The sequence below is a fragment of the Vanacampus margaritifer genome, chromosome 19, assembly GCF_051991255.1.
Source record: "Vanacampus margaritifer isolate UIUO_Vmar chromosome 19, RoL_Vmar_1.0, whole genome shotgun sequence".
NCBI classification, from domain to species: Eukaryota; Metazoa; Chordata; class Actinopteri; order Syngnathiformes; family Syngnathidae; genus Vanacampus; species Vanacampus margaritifer.
Window position 1 is genome coordinate 11099663 of NC_135450.1, and position 22686 is coordinate 11122348.

General features: G+C 39.4%; 2 protein-coding genes across 2 annotated transcripts; one reads left to right on the top strand and one right to left on the bottom strand.

The window, feature by feature from the left end:
• Nucleotides 1-300: 300 nt before the first annotated feature.
• On the bottom strand, nt 301-8321 carry selenoi (selenoprotein I). Its single transcript, XM_077551941.1, has 10 exons — nt 7932-8321; nt 5663-5731; nt 4217-4325; nt 4040-4114; nt 3704-3966; nt 3491-3599; nt 2735-2783; nt 2478-2658; nt 2021-2200; nt 301-1714 (listed from the first exon to the last, which is right to left on the bottom strand). The coding sequence occupies exons 1-10, from the start codon at nt 7989-7991 to the stop codon at nt 1649-1651; spliced, it is 1161 nt and encodes a 386-aa protein (XP_077408067.1). The 5' UTR covers nt 7992-8321; the 3' UTR covers nt 301-1648.
• Nucleotides 8322-10072: 1751 nt separating this feature from the next.
• agbl5 (AGBL carboxypeptidase 5) lies at nt 10073-22658 on the top strand. Its single transcript, XM_077551940.1, has 16 exons — nt 10073-10535; nt 11019-11287; nt 11648-11819; nt 11892-12058; nt 12920-13097; nt 13182-13360; nt 13471-14014; nt 14568-14737; nt 14816-14951; nt 15036-15253; nt 16362-16555; nt 16686-16862; nt 18498-18607; nt 18688-18740; nt 20437-20540; nt 20717-22658. Exons 2-16 carry the CDS (start codon nt 11079-11081, stop codon nt 20794-20796), a joined length of 2691 nt encoding a protein of 896 aa, XP_077408066.1. The 5' UTR covers nt 10073-10535; nt 11019-11078; the 3' UTR covers nt 20797-22658.
• The last annotated feature ends 28 nt before the right edge of the window (nt 22659-22686 follow it).

Genomic DNA, 22686 nt, shown 5'->3' on the forward strand with positions numbered 1-22686 from the left:
AGACCCCTCACAATACATGCCAAATAATGACTCATGAAAAGGTTTGATTCCTGCACATTGGTAGTTACAATTTATCACTTGCCAAATGATGATCCTATTACATAGTTTAGTACATGAACACGTGCCAAATAATGAGCTTACAGGTTTGCAGACTACTTTGTAGATCTACAGCGCCATCTGCTGACTAACTCAGGTAATGCAGCATCTTAATGCAAACCGTTGCAACAGAAGTGTTTTGTTTTTTTTTAATTAAAAAAAATCTTGACATTTTAAAGTGTTTATTTTATAAAAATCCAACACTTCCAGTTTGAGAAGCATTTATTCAGATATTTTCAGGAACTGATCAGGAGTATAAAGCATTGCAGGCATTCTATATTTTTTTCCCCTCCATGTTTTAATTAAAAAAAAATAGTGGTGTGTTCAATACCGTGGTTAAAAAAAATCTCTTTCATAGACATTTTGTTAAATAACATTATGGAGTGTGAATAGCACCACAAAAATCCGCTATGTATTGATCACACTCGCTCATGAGGAATTTCACTATAAAGATTCAATTGTTTGTGTTCATCTTGTGTAATCTGCCAGTTTCTTTCCTTTTCTGGATTACCAACACACATACAAACACACTTGGACTATTACAGACGAACAATGTGCATCATCACATACCGTAGTAACCGTAAGAAATAATATAAGACAGAAACAAATAGCACACAAACACACACTTGAGCTTCCTCGACATGTGCTTAAAAACGTATGCCGGTTTTCCCTCAACACTCGTTCGCCAGGCATTGCTAGCCGAGCTGCAGATTAGACCGACACGCACGATCGCGACACAGTCACACATTACTATGATCAAGTTTTTTTTTTTTTGTTTTATGAAAAGAAACCCAAGAAAAGAGGCCGGGGCGACGTGGGCTTGCTCCCCTCAGAGTGAGCCCGCTCCGTCGCGCGGCTTTTGGGGCGCACTCTTCATTCGAGCGTCCGCCGTCGCCGCGGCAACATAACCCAACAATGACGAAAAGAACGAATGGGCGTGAAAGACACGACACTTCCCCTGTATCATCCGCGTCCGGTCGCAACCAGCGCCAAGCGGAATAAGAATTAACCTATTAGTCAGGTCTACTTCCAAACACGTCCAAGTCATTAAGAATGAATTAAAGAGTGAAATAAAACTTTGTGGAGTTCTGAGAATTCCATTGACAATGTGCCGTTTTCGTTATTATTCATATGATTATACATTCACCTTAATGTGTGTGTCTGCCTGAAAGCAGACAGTGTGTATGATGTGCGTGTGTGTGTGTGTGTGTGTGTGTGTGTGTGTGTGTGTGTGTATTGGCTCCCCAGCCCTTTAATGGGTCACATTTCCTTAGGAAACACTCATTGGCTTGTCACAGTCCACCAATCCTCCAATGAGGTAAATCGGAGCCTCTTGAGCCCCCCCAATCACAAAGAGAAACAAAGTTGGGTGGCTGTGTGTGCGTGCGTGCGTCCTTTGGGGGGGGTCCCCTCGCTGGATGGAGAAAATACGGTTGCCACGGTGACGAGAGTGCCGTGTCGTTGAGCAGAGACAAAAGGGGGACAGGGTGGGGGTGGGGGGGGGTGTAGTCTAGACCTCTGCTCCTTTCAAGCCGATTCGTTCGTCGTCCTGTCAGTCACTGTTGGGCTTATTCAGGGAGAAGGCCCGGATGCCAAAATGGCCGCTGAGTTGTTGGACCTGCAACACAGGGAATGAAAATCTTTGATTTCTTCTCTAATAATTTTAAAAAAAAGACAAAAATAGTAAAATAAATAAATAAAATAAAATAAATAAATACATGTCATAAAACAAATACTTCTCAAATAATTCTCTTTATACTTAATTGAAAAACGTTTTTTGGGGGGGGGCTAGTATTTACATTTCAATTCATTTCAGTGGCTCAAAAGAGATGCCATAGCCACATACAAATATTTGGATTTACAAACTAATCTCGTAGCCCGAGTGTAATCGTCACAATCAAAGAGTGTGCGTTCGTGTCCTCACCACCGACACGCCGAAGTGTATGTGCGCCAGCACGACGGCGGCCGTCCACAAGTGCAGCAGCAGCGTCTCGTCGGACGCCAGGCCCGACACGGCCAGCGTCACCACGGCGGCCATCGGCAGCAGCAGCCAGCTCAGCGCCTGGCAGCGCGTGTTGCTCATCTGGCACACGATCAGCTTGCACTGCAAATTGCAAAATTGCCAACTTGAGTGTTCCAATTTTTTTTTTCATTCATAAAACTTTCTTTACCCATTTTTTTAAGTAACCTATTATCTAATAAAAATAAAAAAGAAAAAAAATCCAATATTTTTCATTGTATTATTTACAATGATGAATACATTAATCAGTCATTTAATACTATAAAAAAAATTATTATTTTTTAAAATATTTAAATACATTTGAACCAAGCAATTTCTAAAATAAAAAAACTTGTAAGACTCTTTAGTAGAAGACACCCACCGTGACGTTGGAGAAGGCCGTGCCCACCATGAGGAAGTAGAGTCTGGGCTGCAGCTCCAGGATGTTGGATGGAGAGAAGAGCACCCAAACGGTGGACAGGACGAAGAAAAGCACGGGTGACAAGAAGGGCAGGAAGGCCTCGTACACGCGGCCGTGCTTCAGCGAGTCGCTGCGGTATGCCCTGAAAAAAAAAAGTGGCACTCATGCTAAAGCTACTTGCTAATTAGCGGTGGCGGCAACAGCAAAACCTACCGTACCTGAGGACGTTGTAGAGGCTCATGGGTAACGTCACCATGAAGGAACAGGCTGAAAATCAGGAGGTAAAGACTGTTTCTATCATATCGACACATCAGGCCTGTATGGCAAAACGTTTCGATTTTAATTTCTTCAAAATGGCTCAGTAGTGCCCCCTATAGATTTTTTTTAACAAAGCACCCTAGGTTGAAAGTTTTACCTAAATTTACGAAAACTGGAGGCACATGTAAATGCTCTAAAAAGTATTTTAGAGCCATACCGAAAATGAACAGGAAGTCCACCATCTTGATTTTATTTTGAAATTTGGCGCCATGTTTTTAACATTTTAACTCTTTGACTGCCAGACGTTTTCAGAAAAGGGATGCCGTGGGTGCCAGCCGATTTAAGCATTTTTGACTTATCTTTCAAGGTCCACAGAAAATTATGTGTTTGGACTATGGAAACACACATACTACCAAATGAAGGATTGGACTCTCATCTTCCATCAGAAAAAAATGTTTGTTTCTACTTTATTCTGTTTTTCAGTAATCAGCAATAGAAAATGGTTAGTTTCACCTCTGTTTTGAAAAAAAAACGTCTTTTAACGTCTTTGGCACTCCTCCATAGGATTTTACTAAACATTATTTAACGTTTTTGGCAGTCAAATTTTGAACTCCTCCTACAAAATGCATCCGATCACCTTCAAACTTTGGGCGTTTCGTCTCAAGACATTCAAGATGAAATAAATAATAATGTTGTGTTTTATCGATGCGTCTCACCGACAATCATGAAGGAGAAAAGATCTCTGTAGAGGAAGTCGAAGAGGACGGGCTGGTACCAGGTTTCCACGCCCACCACCGCCGTCACCACGTAGACCAGAGAGATGGTCTGGAGAAAAAAAAAAAAGACTCATATGGGTTTAACATGGCAACTTTCAACACATCATGAATAAGCAAGATCATTTTGGTGATATGAAATGTTGTCACGCTCACCACTTGGCTGATGTCGTAACCCCACGGCAGAAAAAGCACGCCCGTATTGTACTTCTCCCAGTGCGACAAAATGAAGGAGAACAGCACCACCCAAAGGATGTAGTAAAGCGTGGCCACGCTCACGCCGGTGTCACCGCGCCCAAATATGGAGTAGACGGTAGCCACGAAGAAGATGCAGGCCCAGCTGTCCAGCCCGTGGTCAAACAGCTCCCCGAGTGGCGTGGAGGAGTTGGTGCGGCGCGCCTGCTTGCCGTCCACGCCGTCTGCCAAGAAGCGGCGTCGTGATGCGCGGGGAAAACAAACACGGAACCAAGAGAGGCCAAGGCGGTCGCTCACCGAGCGTGTAGGCCAGGAAGTTGAAGATCCCCGCCGTCACCCAAACCCAGCTAGGCACGTGCGCATGGCCGACGGCTGAAAACCACACACGATAAGGTTGCTGCTACATTCTTGAAATGTGTGTGTTATGAGATCATGTGACCTGGCGTGAGAGAACATTGTTACGTGTAAACACACCTGAGGCATTGAAGTCGTAATCGTAGAAGGCCAACATGAGGAAGTTGACCACCAGGAACATGAAGCCGGTGAAGGTGATGAGGTTCGGAGCCAGCCACTTTGGTAGAAACTAAAATGAAAGATAATCAATTATCATAAGGATAGTAAATGATTAAAGTAATAAAATGACTCAGTAATATTAGTTAGTAACCTGTTAAAAAATTAGGGCTGGGCAGCGATTCTAATTTCCTCAATCGATTTGACTTCGATTCACAAGAGTTCAGTTTGATTCGATTTAATTTTTTCCCCGATTCGATTCAGTTCAATTTAATCCAATATTGATTAATTATGGAACATCAATTTTCAATCTCAAAGACATGATAAAAACTCCACAAATATTAAATTCCATATTTTCCAGATTTTGCGCTGGCAGTAACTGGTTAAATGATTTGGCTTATTCATTAACATTGACATCAACAAGGATGAGATGCAAATACTTTATAATTGTAATTAAATAATTGAAAAATATATATACACATGTAAAAGATTCAGAATTGTCAAAAATTGCAATAAGTCAGGTATATGAATAGTAAATTTCAAGAAAACGGTAAGATACAAAAAAAATATTGATTTTTAAAACTCTATTTTTTTAAGAATTTATGGAAAAAATAAATATTTAAATAATTGATTCATGGTTTTATTCATCGATATCAAGCTTGAAAAAGAAACTCCATTTAATGCTGGTTATTCAATTTTTAAAAAAAAAATATATATATATTTTTTAAAGTGTTTGCCATGTAATTTTTGTAGGCATTTTTTACAAACAAATGTTTCTTTAAAAAAAAATAGCCATACTAAAATTAAATTTGAACTCAAAAAATAAAACAATAAAATGATTAACAAAAAGACATTTACTAGGTCATTTGCATAACCCATATTTCAAAAAAAAATTCTAAAATATGTGAGAATATTACAATATATATATATATATATATATATGCCATTAATATATTAACTGATCAATTTTAGCTATGCACGACTCCATTATTCGCTAAGAACTTCACATATTTTATTTTCAGAGTCATGACTCTTTGCATAGCAAAGATTGACTTTGATGTTTTCATCTATTTGAACCCAGAAACATGGAAATCTCTGTAAATCAAATAGATCGCCAAAGTCTCTGATGAACAATTTCCTATTCCGTTTTGACTTCAAAAAACATTGCATATTTCAAAACATTCCTTCCCCAGTTGCTCTCATTTGAATAACTTTTGATCAAATTCTGCTGTCTCTTTAAATAAGCTTTCCAAATGCCACGCATGTTGCGCGTGTGTGTGTGTACAAGACATCTAGACAATAATTAATTTCAGCAGCCAGTTAGACAAGGGAGGCCATATAGGACATGATGCAACATTGCAAGGTGTGTCAGTACACGTGAAAACGCACACACATTTGAACGTTTCTCACCTTCACCACAAAGTTCCAGAACGGGTGCATGACGTAGACGGACAGCGGATTGGAGTCCACAGCGCTGTACTGCAAACACACAACACAGGACGACGTCGGTGTCATTTGTCACCCTGACATGCGCGCACACAAATACACGTCGTGGCTGCCATTGATTTATTTCATTGCGCAGTCCGACTTCTCGTCTCGGACGTAACAGCAATTTATATCTTATTTGTAAAATGGCCCACTTGACAATTCAGTAGACTACAAAGAGTACCCTTCAAAAGATTTTGAAATATGGCAGTTGAGTCAAATGTGAATCATAATAACAGCGGACGCCAGGTTGTCTTCATAGGGCGAGTCGCTTGACTTTAACTCTTTGACTGCCAAAAACGTTAAATGACGTTTAGTAAAATCCTATGGAGGAGTGCCAAAGACGTTAAAAGACGTTTTTTTTTTCAAAACAGAGGTGAAACTAACCATTTTCTATTGTTGATTACTGAAAAACGGAATAAGGTAGAAACAAACTTTTTTTCTGATGAAAGATGAGAGTCCAATCTTTCATTTGATAGTATGTGTGTTTCCATAGTCCAAACACATAATTTTCTGTGGACCTTGAAAGATCAGTCAAAAATGCTTAAATCGGCTGGCACCCACGGCATCCCTTTTCTGAAAACGTCTGGCAGTCAAAGAGTTAACTCTTTACGTGTGAGTTTTGACATTTTCAAAGCAGAATGAAAGAAACAGATAAAGTGACTGCACGTACTGTATTATTTATCTTTTAAGCACACACTTTTGAGCACAAGAAAATAACTTTTGGGCATAAAAAGGACATTCAGTCAATAAGTGATTTATACATTAACAACCTGAAGATGTGAAGTAAATGTGGTGACTTTATGCTAATTATGGAGGGCAGCAGGAAGGATGAGGAAACCGCACGGTGCCGTGTGATCGCACATACGAGCTCAAATTTCAGCACCAGCTCACAATGTGGCAATTGTTCAAAAAAAAGTGGAGAGAAGAATTTTTGCTCCTCAGCCCCTTAAGGCCTTTCTGCAAAGTCATAAAGTGTGGCGGTTGAAAAGCAAAATGGGGGGAGGTATTTTTGGAAAGTCAATTTGTAAAAATAACACCCACGTGTGTGGACTGACAAACAGTACAGATTTATAAAAAAATTATAATAATTAAACTAAATAAATAATTCAATTTGAGGGTTTCGTCCGGACTTCACCATAATGTTGTTTGACTTCACTTGTTACAGGTTTGTTTCTGCAGAAGCCTGCGCAAACTCGGTGGAAACACACACAGTTCTCGGGTCTGTTTCGAACCCCAACGAGAACACCATTCCCACGGACTCCCATAAGACTCGGACTGACTCACTGTTTCGAGATCCCCACATGACCCTTCAAAAAGCAACAGGGGAATTTGTTTCCCAGGAACTTCTGCATGGGCTTTTTCGAGCTCCTTCGTCCAATACGAAGATTTCCACCATGTTTCTTGATTTAACACACAATGATACATTTTAAAAAAAGTGGATATTTTTCCAGTGACCGGCAACTCGCCAGCTAGTTAAAATTTGCAGTGAATCGCTCAAGAACATTACAAGTACAAATTCTGCGCTAGTGGAATGTGTAGTGGTTTTGAATCCTGCTCAATATTTGTTTTTATTTTATTTTATATATATATAACTACAATTTCTTGACAGCATATATGCTTTGAGGATTATGGTTAAAATGATTATGCCCATAACAGCCTAACATTGGTGGCAAAACAAAATGAAAACTTGGTGGAGAAAAAACACAGATGGGGTTACCGCGCCCAACGAATGACCAATTAGAGTTGTTCACGGTAAAATAACGCTAGCAGGCGAGTTGCCGGTCACGGTAAAATGTCCACTTCTTAAATTAAAATGTTGTTTTTCTTCTTCAAATTTTAATCTCAACACAACCTTGATCGAACACCATTTTTTGAATGTTTTTATGTTTGGATTTTAAGCATTTTTTTCCCCCTTTTTGAGACACAATGTACTTCACATAATTAAACGTACAAGTAGGTCACTGAGAATATGTTCAGGGTGAATGAATGACATTTAGGGTAGAGTATTTACTGCTGTCAAAAAGGGTCACATTTGGACAGAGCGGTGTCCAAGAGTGAAGCTCGATGCATTACTATGGAATAGTTGCACAAACGGCTTTGTGTAGATGTTGCGAGCTGAATTAAACCCACTTCATGCATCATGCATACATGCATGCATACACATATAGGTGCTAGCTACTTAGCATGCTACCTTGTATCTGTCGAAGCCTGCGAGTTGCTCCGGCGTGACGTATTCGTAGAGAAGAGCCATCGTGGAACAGCACGTCGCCGCGACGCGATGCAACAAAAGACGATTCAACTCCTTTTTGTGCCGGGAGATTGTTCTAGGTTTAAGTTAAGCAGCCGAGGCGACGTTAGGTGATCATAGAGCGGAGCCGCCGTCGGTCACGCCGACTGACATGACGTGAGATCGGAACACTCTGTAGCCGCTCCTCCCTGGAAGAGGGCGACATCCCACCACCAGTGAGTTGAGCTCACTAGCGACACCTGTAGCCCGGATGACCAAGTACCACATTCATTTCTATATGCAACGCTTGCACCAAATTTTCCTTATGGCTTTCAACCCGCAAGGGACAACATGCAGACTTCATCAATATTTAATTCATTTTGGCTACAGAATAACATTGAGAACGAGTCGAGGAAGTCAGAGCGGAGTCGCGTCACGGAAATAGTGTCACTCTAGTTACCATGGTAACCGACCTTCACACAGCGCAACGTTTACGCGTATGGCTCGTAAACGTCACTAAACGTAGCCACATCAGAGCAAACTGTCACGCTAGTTAACAACAGACTAGAATATTGATGACCCCCACCCTAGCTAGATCCTGACATGAAAAACTTCCCCTGACAAAGGTGAGCAGTGAGCACACGAATAGTAAATAGTTAGTGAATATCCCAAATTTATGAAATCATACGAACTCAAATTTTAAATATTTTAAAAAGACAACGTAAAAGAATCAACATTACGCCACAGTCATGCACATAAACACGGATAACGGGTCAGAACTTTGAAGTATTTGGCGGCGTATTGTTTAAACAGAAGGACACGAACGCTTCATTGCCTACTTGAGAAGTTCTCATATTTCCATGATGTCATGAACGCAACACACATCCGCGCTTTGATAAAAACAGCAGCTCTGTGAAAAATGGAAAAACTGTAATAGAATACGCCCCCTTACGTCACACGCCCTTCTGGGATTGCACCACTAGGACACAAACAATGTAATTTGAGTTATTGAGAAAACATGGTAAATACATGGAATAAATGATACATGTTGCCTTTTTCTTTACCACCCTAGTTGAACTGTGTGAAAACAAGATGATAATTGAGATAAATTGCTTCAAAGGAAAATTTAGCACCGACTGTAATTGAATCCAAAACAGATGTTCAAATTCAGATACATGTATTCAACCTGATCATTGAGTGACTGGTTAACTCAAGAGATAAGAATACATGAAATGTCTTAACCTTGGTCACGGTAAAACAAAGAAAGCAAACTAACATTTAAAAATTAGCATAACTGAAAAAAAAAGAACATTATCGAAAGTAAACGCCACACACTGTACATATTTTAAATAACTAAAAAAAATATACACAAATTGTCAGAAAACACAACCAACCCACCACTAAACCATTATCTCACTATCAGTTTTCTTTCTTTACATGCTCTATGCTGTTTCTCTTCTTTTTTTTTGCATTAATCCCAAATTGGCTTCATTTTGTTGTCAGTGTATTTGACAACTGTGCTTAACTGGACCAAACTTATTGATGGCCAATGACGGCAAAGATCAGTTTTTACTCGGCTGACAGTGAACTAATTAAGGAAGGGGAGTGATTTATACATTCTGTGTTCAACAGGAAATGTCTGACACACATGAAAGGGTTGTAAGGGAATGGCTGACTGCCTAATGTGAAAACTCAGTCTTGTGGCGAGTAAAGAGATATGTTGTTTTCGTCTCCTCGTCTCGTCATCATTCACAATCACCACATCTCCACAAAGCAATGTATAAATTGCTATAGCATGCATTTGCGTACGTCAGTTCTGCAGTTCTATTTTTTTATGTCAAATGTTCTTAAACTTGACTTTGCAGTAGCACTCGAACCGCAAAATCCCGCGATATAGCAAAAGAATGTGCAATACAGCGAGACAGCAAAAATAAAACCGTGACATGGCGAGGAACGACTGTAGTTTTAAAAATGTTTTATGATGGGGGACAATACATGTATATGAGAAAAGCCTAATTTTATTATATTACGTGATAATAACAAAAATACATAAGATCATTGAACGCAGCACGCAACCAGTCGTGATTATTTCATGAGTTCCTTGAACGCTTCAGGCATCGCGACCAACTGAAGAGTTAAAAGGACGAATATCGATCGAAGGCATAATAAATAAGGTCGACATTTAATCATGCTGCGTACAGGATACGTTTGAGCTAATATCCAGCAAATATGTGAAAAAGGCATGCGGTGAATCTGGACCGAAGCGATCGTCTTTTTTCCCCTAGTAACGACCGCTAGCTCTGGAGCTAAATCGTCCCTTGTAGCTTAGTAACGTCAAGGTGGCGTTTAGGAACCAAACAACGTGAACGTTGCATCCATGTAGATACTCGGACTGGATGGAAATCACACCCTCTTGTTCTCCTGCCTGACGGATGTGGCAGCGCGAGGGGCTTTAAATCCCCATCCCCGATGCCTTGAGCCTGCTTTGTGGGTCAGCTGTTCGTCGTGGTGGCGGCGCTGGGACCGAACCTGAGCCATTATTGTGTCCTCTCGGACAAACATGAGTTGGTTAGTTGGAAACAATCACACTTTTTGTCACGTTTTCATACATTTTTGTCATAGTGTTAAATAACTGAGTTAAATGTGTCGTTTGGGCTTTGTCGTAGTTTCCTACCCCTGCCTCTGGGTGTCGCTGTTATCTGTTTATATTGTTACACACACACATTGAGCAAATGGCAATTTCATAAATCCTGTTATTAAATAAAGTTAATATTAATATCTTAAATATATATTATACGTTTGCAATTGTGAGAGTTAGGTTAAAAATACAATAACAAAGTCCAAATAAAATCAATATAATTTGAGAATGATGTTGGAAAAAGCCTACAATTTTGGTCATTATGCAGATACTTGAAGAGCTCAGTCTTTTTTGAGGTGCACATGGTACTTGTAAAAAGTTTGCTTTACTGTGTCATACGTCAAGGTAATTCCTCAAAATCTTAAGTATTCTTCCTAGAACATCCATTCACTTCCCCTTTTCTGTATCTTTAGGGGTAGGATAGGGTTCATCAGGGTTTGTGGCGTGTGAAAGTCTACGAAGAGGAAAGTGCCATGGAGGTTCGCTTTGGCCACATCGTGTTCAGCTCCAAGTTCGACTCGGGCAACCTGGCCCGTGTGGAGAAGGTGCACAAGGGCACGCCAATTCCCTTTAATGATGGTCTTGCCGGGGGGGCCACATCCGCCTCCAGTGTTCCCGACTACGAGTTCAACGTCTGGACGCAGCCCGACTGCGCCGGCACAGAACACGAGAACGGCAACAGGTGACTCGATGAATAAAGTTTCATGGTAAATTAATAACAGGAAAATGTGATGAAGTTACCAAAAAAGAGATGTAATATTTCAAAATGTAAATGTAAGTTGTATATATTTTTAGATGTTATTTTGTTATTACAAATAAATACATTTGAATCCCCAAAACATTTATCTTCAGGAAAAAGTCTCAATATTTTTTGTAAAAAGTCAAAATATTATCTACAATTTATCTGAATAAAGTTATGATGCTAATAAAAGTCATTTGTTGGTAAAAAGTTGTAATTTTAAGAGAGAGAAATCATAATAGATCATTGTGAAAGACGGCTGCTATATTTGTTCAATACATTTTTTTTTTGTGTATGTTTGAGGTCGTGGTTTCACTTCAGCGTGCATGGCGTGACGCCTGGAAGGGTTCTAAAGATCAATGTGATGAACATGAACAACCAGAGGAAGCTTTACAGTCAAGGCATGGCGCCTCTCGTTCGGACTTTCCCCGGGAAGGACAAGTGGGAGAGGGTCCGAGACAGACCCGTCATTGAGGTACCAAACACGGCTACCAAATAGTCACATTATTGATGTTTCTAACTCAGTTTTGCTTTTCTCGTTCCTCAGCTTGTTCGCAGCCAGTTCATCCTGTCCTTCACTCACCGTCTGGTGGAGGTTCGAGGAGCCACCACCTTCTTCTCCTTCTGCTTCCCTTTCTCGTACGCCGAGTGCCAGGAGATGCTGCAGCGTTTGGACGACAGCCACCGCGACTCGGCACAGCTCGGTCCCGCCAGGTAAACACATCAAACTCAGGAAATGTAAAAAAGATTTTTACTGAAAAATAAAAAAGTAATAGAGAAATAGATTGTACAATTTAGAAATAGTTGCTGTTGTTTTTCAAGAGGAGTTATAATAATAATAAAAAATATATCTTGGGATGGGAAGAAGGGGAGTCATAGTTTTCCTTTAAAAAAAAGTCAGTTTTTGTAATATTTTGTGGGTGAAACAATCACATCACAATTTAAATAATTATTAAATATTTTTTAAATAAAGTAAACAGAAACTAATAGCAACAGAGGTGCATGTACTTTTATTAAGTATTAATATTTTTTTATTACAAGTCAAAATGCCCCCCCCACAATTTTTTTTATGTAGTTCTTAAAAAGAAAACTAGTTTTCCTTTAAAAAAAAAAAAAGAAGAAAAAAAAATCAGTTTTGTTTTTGTAATACTTTTGAGAGAAAAAAAAAAATAATAAAAAAAAGTTATAAAGTAATATTTTGAGGTTTTTTTTTCACATTAAAGTTGTTTTTTAAAAATGTGTTTTTATAAGAAAAATGTATTTAAAAAGTCTGGTCAGAATAAAGAAAGTTATGTTTTTTTCATTTTTTTTTTTTACAAAAAAAGTGCAATTATTTTTTGCAATTTTTTGGGCAATACAAGTCAATTTTACAAAAAAAGTAAAATGATAAGAATTAAGATGAGATTTTTTTTTCGGTTTAAAAAAATGTACACATTAATTTTTGTATATTTTGTGAAGAAAGTCATAGTTTCTGAAACTGTCTTTTCAAAGATGTAAGTTTAGGAAAAATGTCTGAAATGTTTCGAGAAAAGAAAAACGGTCCTGATGTCCCGTGTGTGTGTGTGTGTGTGTCAGCCCCCCAGGCGAGGTGTACTACCAGCGTGAGCTGGTGTGCCGCTCTCTTGACGGCAACCGTGTGGACCTCCTCACTGTGACCAACTGCAGCGGCATGCGGGACGAGCGCGAGCCTCGGCTACCGCACCTCTTCCCCAGCGACGACACGCCTCGACCCCACTGCTTTGACAACAAAAAGGTGCGAATATTTAGGGGTGCCATTTGCGGCCTCCCTCGCAGCACTCACATATTTGTCGTGACTTTTGAATATGTCTGTTATTAGGTGTTCTTCCTAAGTAGCCGTGTGCACCCCGGAGAGACGCCTTCTTCGTTTGTCTTCAACGGCTTCCTGGATTTCATCCTACGGAAAGATGACCCGCGAGCTCACACGCTCAGAAACATGTTCGTCTTTAAGCTCATCCCCATGCTCAACCCGGATGGCGTCATGCGAGGCCACTACAGGTCAGGAGAATGAACCAAACTTATATCCTGCCCATGGGTTGTAGTTTTATGATGACATTGATTATGTGAAAGTAATTTAATGAAAGTCAATTCTGTTGCTTTTAATGTAGGACCGACTCTCGGGGCATGAACCTGAACAGGCAGTACATGAATCCCAGCCCCGAGCTGCACCCGTCCATCTACGCCGCCAAAGCACTGCTGCTCTACCACCACTTGCACAACCGCACCATACACAACAAGAAGCAACCCAGCGCGCCCCCTGCCCAAGCCCCTCCCCTTCACGCCACAGAGGCTGCCGGTCAGCACGAGGTTCCTGCCCTCACCGCCCTGGAAGTCAGCCTGAACCAGCGCAACGCAGGGAAAGACGCGACTCGCCCGCAGCCGGAGGTTACCATGGCGACGGATGAGAACGGATGGACGGCGAAGGACGGTGCCGGCAGCTCTTCGGAGATCGTCACGACCGCCGCGCCGCCAGACGGAGCTCCGAAGCCACTTAAAGAAGGACCACCGACACTACTGGAGGCAAAAGAAAAGAAGCAGGAATCCATTCCACCAAAGGAGGGGGGCGTGGCCTATTATGTGGACTTACACGGACACGCCTCCAAGCGGGGCTGTTTCATGTATGGAAACAGTTTGCCTGATGAGAGCCAGCAGGTAAATTCAAATTTTTACCACGTCATTTACTATTAACTCATTCACTGCCATTGACGGCTATAAACGTCAAAAATTCATTTGAACTATTTCTATTAGTTTAACTTTTTTTCCCCTCTTTTGTTAACAAGAGAATGAAAACCTAGATTTTTTTTATTGTACATTTAGAACAGATATAACATTTGTGATTAATCGTGAGTTAGCTATTGAAGTCAAGCGATTAATTAATATTAAAAATTGTAAACACGTCGCGATTTTAAAAAATAAAAGAAAAAATTATCAAAAATTAGGGGCATCAGGCGATTAAAATTTGTAATCGTAATTAATCGCATGACTTCAGTAGTTAACTCACGATTAATCACAAATGTTCTATATCTGTTCTAAATGTTTTCATACACTAGATGACAAAAGTGGGGAAAAAATGTTAAACTAATAGAAATAGTTCAAATGAATTTTTGACGTCTATAGCCGTCATTGGCAGCGAATGAGTTAATAGTCAAGCAGGCCAATAACCGATATTTGGAGCCAAGTGTTGTGGTCCTTCCTGTGTAAACAGGTGGAGAACGTGCTATACCCGAGGCTGATCGCCGTCAACTCGCCACATTTTGATTTCCTGGGTTGCAACTTCTCGGAGAAGAACATGTACGCGCGGGACAAACGCGACGGCCAATCGAAGGAAGGCAGCGGACGGGTCGCCGTTCACAAAGCCATCGGCATTCTGCACAGGTAAAATGCACGGATGACGTCATAATCATATTTGGATAACATCAAATACAAATAAGTATGTCTCTGATGTTTCGCTAGCTACACGTTAGAGTGCAACTACAACACGGGAAAGGCCCTGAACCCCATCCCAGCGGCGTGCCATGACAACGGGCGGGCCACGCCCCCTCTGATGCTAACGTTTCCAATCAAGTACACGCCGGAAATCTTCGAACAGGTACAGTAGGTGGCGCTCACGTAGCATTAGCAAGTGAACAACTCTTATTGAAGTCAATTTGAAAAAAAGTGTCTCCTCCACCAGGTGGGGCGTGCCGTGGCCATTTCGGCGCTTGACATGGCCGAGTGCAACCCGTGGCCGCGTCTGGTACTGTCGGAGCACAACTGCCTGGGCAACCTGCGGGCATGGGTCCTCAAGCACGTCCGCAGCACCAAGTCCCCGAGCGTCCACATCAGCGCCCACCCGCCGAACAACAAGGCACACGTCCACGGAAAGGCGTCGCCACCCAAGACCTTCCCCCAGTGAGTTTTTTTTTGCACACGCATGTAACATGGCTGTGTTTGTGAACATTTACTCATTCTTATAGTTTTATGTATTTATATTTTTTATGTTTATGTATGTATGCTTAGTTCACTCATCAAATTTTACAACAAATAAATTCTAATAGTCTATTGTAGACCAACGCACGTCAGTTTAGCTTAATGCTAACATTAATTGTGAATTCCATAGACAGGCTAATTGAAAATAGCATTGATGTTATGGTAATGATTAACACTAAAGTCAGACGTAAAGCAGCAACACACATCATACAGCAGCACTCACAGGTATATGGACTAACTTTTTTTTTTTTTTTTACTTGGAGCACAGTGGCCCCAACCTGATATTTTAAGGGGTGCAAGCAAAAAATTTAGGGGCGCACACTGTGAATCGACTTATGTTTATGTTTTCACATTTCCACTCATTTTTATATTGCTGATTAAACTCATTCAATGCCATTGACGGCTATAGACGTCAAAAATTCATTTGAACTATTTCTTAGTTTTCCACTTTTGTTATTAACTTTTAGTATTAAAACCTAAAAAAAAAAATTGTAGATTTAGAACAAATATAAAATTTGTGATTAATTGTGAGTTAATTATTGATGTCATGTGATTAATTACAATGAAAAATTGTATTCACCTGACGCGATAAAAAAAGAAGAAGAAAAGATTGTAAAAAATTTGGGGCATCAGGCGATTAAAATTTTAATTGTAATTAATCGCATGACTTCACTAGTTAACTCACGATTCATCACAAATTGATATCTGTTTTAAATGTACAATAAAAAAATTGTAGGTTTTCACATTCTTGTTAACAAAAGTGTAAAAAAAATGTTTAACTAATAGAAATAGTTTTTTTTTTACGTCTATAGAGCACGAGTTTGTCAGCAATCACAAATAATTGAGAATAAAAAACAAAAAAAAATCTGCTAATGTACTTGTCACATTTGAAGGAAAAAAAGCCAATGATTGCTCAAAATTCCATGTTATACCACGGGAATGTTTTATAGTCAATTGGGAGTTATTGTGAACACAGCCGCAGTTTTGTACACACTTTTAAAACCCGTATGTGTGGCCGATGGCATGGCAGCGATCTGAGCGGCCCGCCGGGGTCCTTCGGACGGGTGCGCTGCAACAGCCCGAGCAGCAACAGCATGACGCCCTCCCCCAAGACTCCCAACTCGCCTGGCTTCACCTTCACGTGCCCCCCGCCGCGGGCGCACCCGCAGAACCACGGCAGCGGTGGCGGCGCGCGAGGCTCCAAGTCCGCCGGGCCCGCAAAAGGTAAGCTGCTGGTTTCCTGTCTCGCGAATGACGAATTGCACGGCCCCCAGCATGCCCCCCCCCCTCCCTCCCTCCCTCCCTCTCCATTCCACTCCCGCATGTTTGTCAGCAGGTGTGTCTGTCTCCGTAGACACCAAAACTCCGGAGAAGAGACGCCCGCCTCCTCACCACCGCGCCGTCCTGCGTCCCCCCGGCAACAGCCCCGCACCCGCACACCCCCCTCCGTCACCCTCACCCCCCCGCTCCTCCTCCTCGTCTTCGGCGTCATCGGTGTGCGCGGCGACGGCGGTCTCTTCAAGCATGGCAGGTGTGTACTCCCCCCGGTCCCTGAGCCTGTCTGCACTCCTGCCCCCCCTGCAGGCGCTACCCCGGCCCGGGCTGACCGGCAAGCTCGGCCCGCGCCTCCCGCAGGGGTCAACGCCTGGCAACAACTCGCCCGCTAGGAAAACCAAGGACTAAATTATTGAGTCAATTATGAATCATTTGGCTGTTGTGTGTGCGTTTAACGGTCTCTATGTTCCCTTCGTTATTGGTGCTAACTACCATATTAGTAGAAAACCATCTACTAGCAGCTAACTACCATATTAGTAGATGACCATCTACTAGCAGCTAACTAAGGACCAATACTACTTGAAAATGGAAATACAAAATACAACATTTAATGAATGAAGCACTAGATAATGTTGCAGTATACTTTAACAGATGTTCAGTGTTTATTTTTGTGCAGTGGGACATATCAAATTAAATATTTCAAAGAGTGAAAAGTTGAATCAATATTTTCTTGGCTGAAATTTAGTATAAAATAACACTAATCCTCAAATATTGCATAAAGCAGAATACAAATGAAAATTCCCTTCAGGGAATAAATGTAGATTTATAAATGAGATTAGTTGTATAAGGAAGGATTGTTTAACAGACATTTCGACAATTTTTTTTATTTTTATTTTTTTTTAGTAATTTGTGGATTTACTACTTACGTCTGGAGATTTTCTTTCAAATGGGAAGTGCTGCATAGTATACATTATTTTAGTAGTAGTATCTTTGTTTACCTTATTGAGCTACCTGAGCTATTGTGACTGAATTGTTAACATGTTTGCCAATTGTGAACATTTTTTATTCTACTTGATTAATTCTGGACGTTTTTGCTCTCTTTTTTTTCTCTCTACTGTTACTGTCTAAAAATAAACTTTTTGTTTGTTTGGCCGTTCGGTTCAAGTGGCAACACAAGATTATAATGTTAAAAATAATGGTTGGACATGTTTCATATCATGGATATGAACAAGGCGCTTTTAGTCATAAGTACTTGTATGTATTTTGTGGCTTTTATTGTGTCAATGTTGTTATTTTAGCATACATGCTAAATTAGCTTGTAGTCCACTTGTCTTGTGTGATTTGTTTGGGAAAGCAGCTATGTAAATTGCGCCATCAATGCTCAAAGACTAATGTTAGAAGTTACGTTTATGCTAAATGTTGGGTTTTATTTGGAATTTCATATTTTGCCTTAAATCATTTAGGTTTAGATACCTTTTTGCTTTGTCTTAGTTAGCGTTTAGCTTTGACAACACCAAGGTGAAATTGTAATGGTGTTTTCCATCTTAGCGCATGTTGTTGATGTATAGCATATTGAATTGGTTAAAAACATAAGACAAAGCGGGGCCCTTTCCATTTTTGTAGCCCACAGTTAGAAGTACAAAGACGCGGGGCCCGCCATAGTACAGGCATTCTCATTAAATTTTCCAAATAGCTACTTGGACTAAACATTTTTTAACATAACATAAAACAGTTATGTGCCTTTTCCTCTGTATGGTGCTAATCGTCACTAGCGGACGACTCGAATGTTCATTTGTGCTGCTCTTAAATAAAATAAAGATCACATGTTTGCGAAGCATCTTTCTGACTCCCGCTTTGTTGTTTTTTTTGACTTTCCGTGTGTGCTGAGCAGGTGTGGGCTGTGTAGACTTATCGGCGGCCTGGTCCAAACCAGCTTTACCCACCCGTACCGGACGAAGCGGAAGAGGAAACCGAAACGCCGGCCAGCGCGTCACCGCAGCGGTCAGCCTCCATTGTATCCATTCATGAAAATCGTTTGGTTTTTGATGGGAGTTTTTATTTTTGTCTCTTGTCTGTCACAGACTGCTAAAGACTGTGGGCCTGAGCACATCCTGGCCTCGGTCAAAATTAGCAAGTGAGTCACAAAATTTGCTTTTGTTTTCTTAACCCATTCACTGCCATTGACGACTATAGACGTCAAAAATTCATGTGAACTATTTCTATTAGTTTAATAATTTTTAATTTCATTTTTTATGAAAACCTATATTTTTTGTACATTAATAACATAAAATTATCATGTGAATAATTACGATTAAACGCCCCTTATTTTTATTTTATTTTTTTAATTAGGCTCGTCAGGCGATTAATTTTTTGTTGTTGTAATTAATTACATGACTCCACTAGTTAACTAACGATTAATCACAAATTTTATATCTGTATAATTTATAATTTAAAAAAATTCTAGGTTTTCATACTCTTGTTAGCAAAAGTGGATTTTTTTTAAACTAATGGAAATAGTTCAAATGAATTTTTGACGTCTATAGCCGTCAATGGCAGTGAATGAGTTCATTACACTACTCTACAGGTGAACTTGATTTAACCTTTACTTTTTTCTTGTTCTCTAACGAGCTGAATGGCAAAATTCACAAATTTATTACACCTTCTACTGATTACCCTTGAAAACCAATTTGGTTTTGTTTTCTTAACCCATTCACTGCCATTGACGACTATAGACGTCAAAAATTCATGTGAACTATTTCTATTAGTTAATAATTTTTAATTTCATTTTTTATGAAAACCTACATTAATAACATATAAAATTATCATGCGAATAATTACGATTAAACACCCCTTATTTTTATTTTATTTTTTTAATTAGGCTCGTCAGGCGATTAATTTTTTGCTGTTGTAATTAATTACATGACTTCACTAGTTAACTAACGATTAATCACAAATTTTATATCTGTATAATTTATAATTTTAAAAAAATTCTAGGTTTTCATACTCTTGTTAGCAAAAGTGGATTTTTTTTAAACTAATGGAAATAGTTCAAATGAATTTTTGACGTCTATAGCCGTCAATGGCAGTGAATGAGTTCATTACACTACTCTACAGGTGAACGTGATTTAACCTTTACTTTTTTCTTGTTCTCTAACGAGCTGAATGGCAAAATTCACAAATTTGTTACACCTTCTACTGATTACCCTTGAAAAACAATTTGGTTTTGTTTTCTTAACCCATTCACTGCCATTGACGACTATAGACGTCAAAAATTCATGTGAACTATTTCTATTAGTTAATAATTTTTAATTTCATTTTTTATGAAAACCTACATTAATAACATATAAAATTATGCGAATAATTACGATTAAACAACCCTTATTTTTATTTTATTTTTTTAATTAGGCCCATCAGGCGATTAATTTTTTGTTGTTGTAATTAATTACATGACTTCACTAGTTAACTAACGATTAATCACAAATTTTATATCTGTATAATTTATAATTTTAAAAAAAATCTAGGTTTTCATACTCTTGTTAGCAAAAGTGGATTTTTTTTAAACTAATGGAAATAGTTCAAATGAATTTTTGACGTCTATAGCCGTCAATGGCAGTGAATGAGTTCATTACACTACTCTACAGGTGAACTTGATTTAACCTTTACTTTTTTCTTGTTCTCTAACGAGCTGAATGGCAAAATTCACAAATTTGTTACACCTTCTACTGATTACCCTTGAAAACCAATGTCAAAAATCAAAATGCTGGGAAAAATTGAGGCTAACTTTGCAATCCATGTCAAACCATTTTTGACTTTTGACGTCATCCGCGCAGGTGCGACATGCAGCCACATGTAGTCGTACGCAACAAGAAGGCGGGGTCGTCCGACAGTGCCGGAGTGCGTCTTGGTAAAAGCCGCCCAAACGGAATCATTCAAGGTAACGCCGTGATCCATAAGCTAATGGTTTGATAACATGATGGCCATTGGTGGAAAGTACAGTAATCGACCACTTTATTGCAGATGACTTTTTCCTTACACACCTGGTAGCTAAGCTTTGATGCAGTGACTGTTTTCCCATTTCTTAGTAACTGTTATTTTCTTTGTGCCCTGCAGTAGCTGATGACGAGCGAAGTAAGCAAAAGACGAGCAAATCCCTCAAGAGGACCACCGGCCGAGGCCGTGTCGTGAAATAGCGCACTCTGTGCCGACATCTAGGAAATTAATATTTCCTCAACAATACATGGGTTGACTGAATAGCCTCATCAGAAAAATAATAATAATAATCCTAACTTTAAAACCGAGAGCCGATTCATCTGTTCCTAATGAAGTGGCCAGGCAGTGTTGTACATATCCATATTGAGTGAAATCGTATTGTTGTCAGGTCCAAGTGCCTTCACCAAAGTATGTATAAGCAAGTGGAGATTATTTTCAATTAATATCACATTTCTATATCTTCACAAAACACTATACTGTGACACCCTCACGTACAAATACACTGGTACCTTGAGTTACGAGTGCCCCCCGAGTTGTGAGTTTTTCAAGTTACGAGCAATAAATCGCTAAGTCGATTTTCTTTTTCTTGCTGTGTATTGCGAGTGAGCTTCAGCTAAGCTGCTGCTCGAATGGAAAGAAAAAAATGCACTCTGTTAGAATGCCCTCACATTTGGGCAAGGAGAGCCACACTTTCAACATTTTTAAGTTAGTTTATTTTTAGGACTGGCCAATTTAATCGGTCGATATTAGCTTGTTCAAAATCAGTAAAAGTCAGCTGATTTTTAAAAAAAAAACATGTCAACTCATTCAGTGCCATTGACGGCTATAGACGTCAAAAATTCATTTGAACTATTTCTATTAGTTTAACATTTTATTAGTTTAACATTTTTTCCCCACTTTTGTTAAGAGTATGAAAACCTAGAAAAAAAATTATTGGACATTTAGAACAGATTTTTTGATTAATCGTGAGTTAACTATTGAAGTCATGCAATTGATTACAATAAAATAAAAATTATCACCTGACGCCCCTAATTTTTAATAATCTTTTCTTAAAAAAAAAAGATTAAAAACAAAATGTCTAAGTTTTCATACTCTCGTTAACAAAATTTTGTGGGGGGAAATGTTGAACTGAAAGAAATAGTTCAAATGATTTTTTGTACGTTTATAGGTGTCAATGGCAGTGAATGAATTAACAAAGATATTTACATTCAAACCCAAACACCCCACCAAAAAAAAAGGCAAAAATATGCTGTTTCGTCACCTTTTCTCTGTTGTAAAGTTAAATACTAAAAAACAGGCAAATGTTCTGCTAGTAATTTATATCTTTAGTGCTTCATTATGAGACAAAAAAAGAAAAGGGGTATTTTTATATTCATTATGTAGTTTAATTGGACGAACATTCGGTTATCGGAATTTTTTCCCTGCCAAATATCAGAATCTGACACAATAAATCCATATCGGTTGGACCTTAATGAGAGCGTGCGCAAGGATCAGCTGTAGGTTACTGCTCTCACCCAGATGCTCATATGCAGACCAAGTTGGGCCAACCCGACTCGCTAGACCACGCCCCTTCAAAGCACACTTCTAACACAAATACTACAGTACAGTAATTACCTTTTATAAAATAAATACAAATGGTTTAGTTTGTCTAATATGTATCAAAACACGTTTTCCTTGGACTGGAACGGATTAATGACATTTCAAGTAATTTCAACTGAGTTACGAGCTTGGTCAAACATAAGTCAAGCTATCGCTGTGCACACATTTAACTAACGAGCACCTTGTTAACTAACCTCATTCTGTAAGATGTTGCCTATAAGAAGAATTCACTTTGATGCTGCTCCTTATTACACGTTGGATGTTGTATAGAAGATTGTGTTTTCATAAATTCCGATGTAATCCGTTCAATACCGCCGAAAATTTCAAAAATAAGTTTTAGATGTTTGCTTGAACTTTGTTCTCTTGTGATTAAGTGTAATGAAGACACATGTCACATGTAATGTCTTCTCTGTGGACCAATAAGTGTGAAATAATATGCTATAAAAGTATTTTGTCACCATCATGTGCATGTGGTTATTTTACTGTGACTG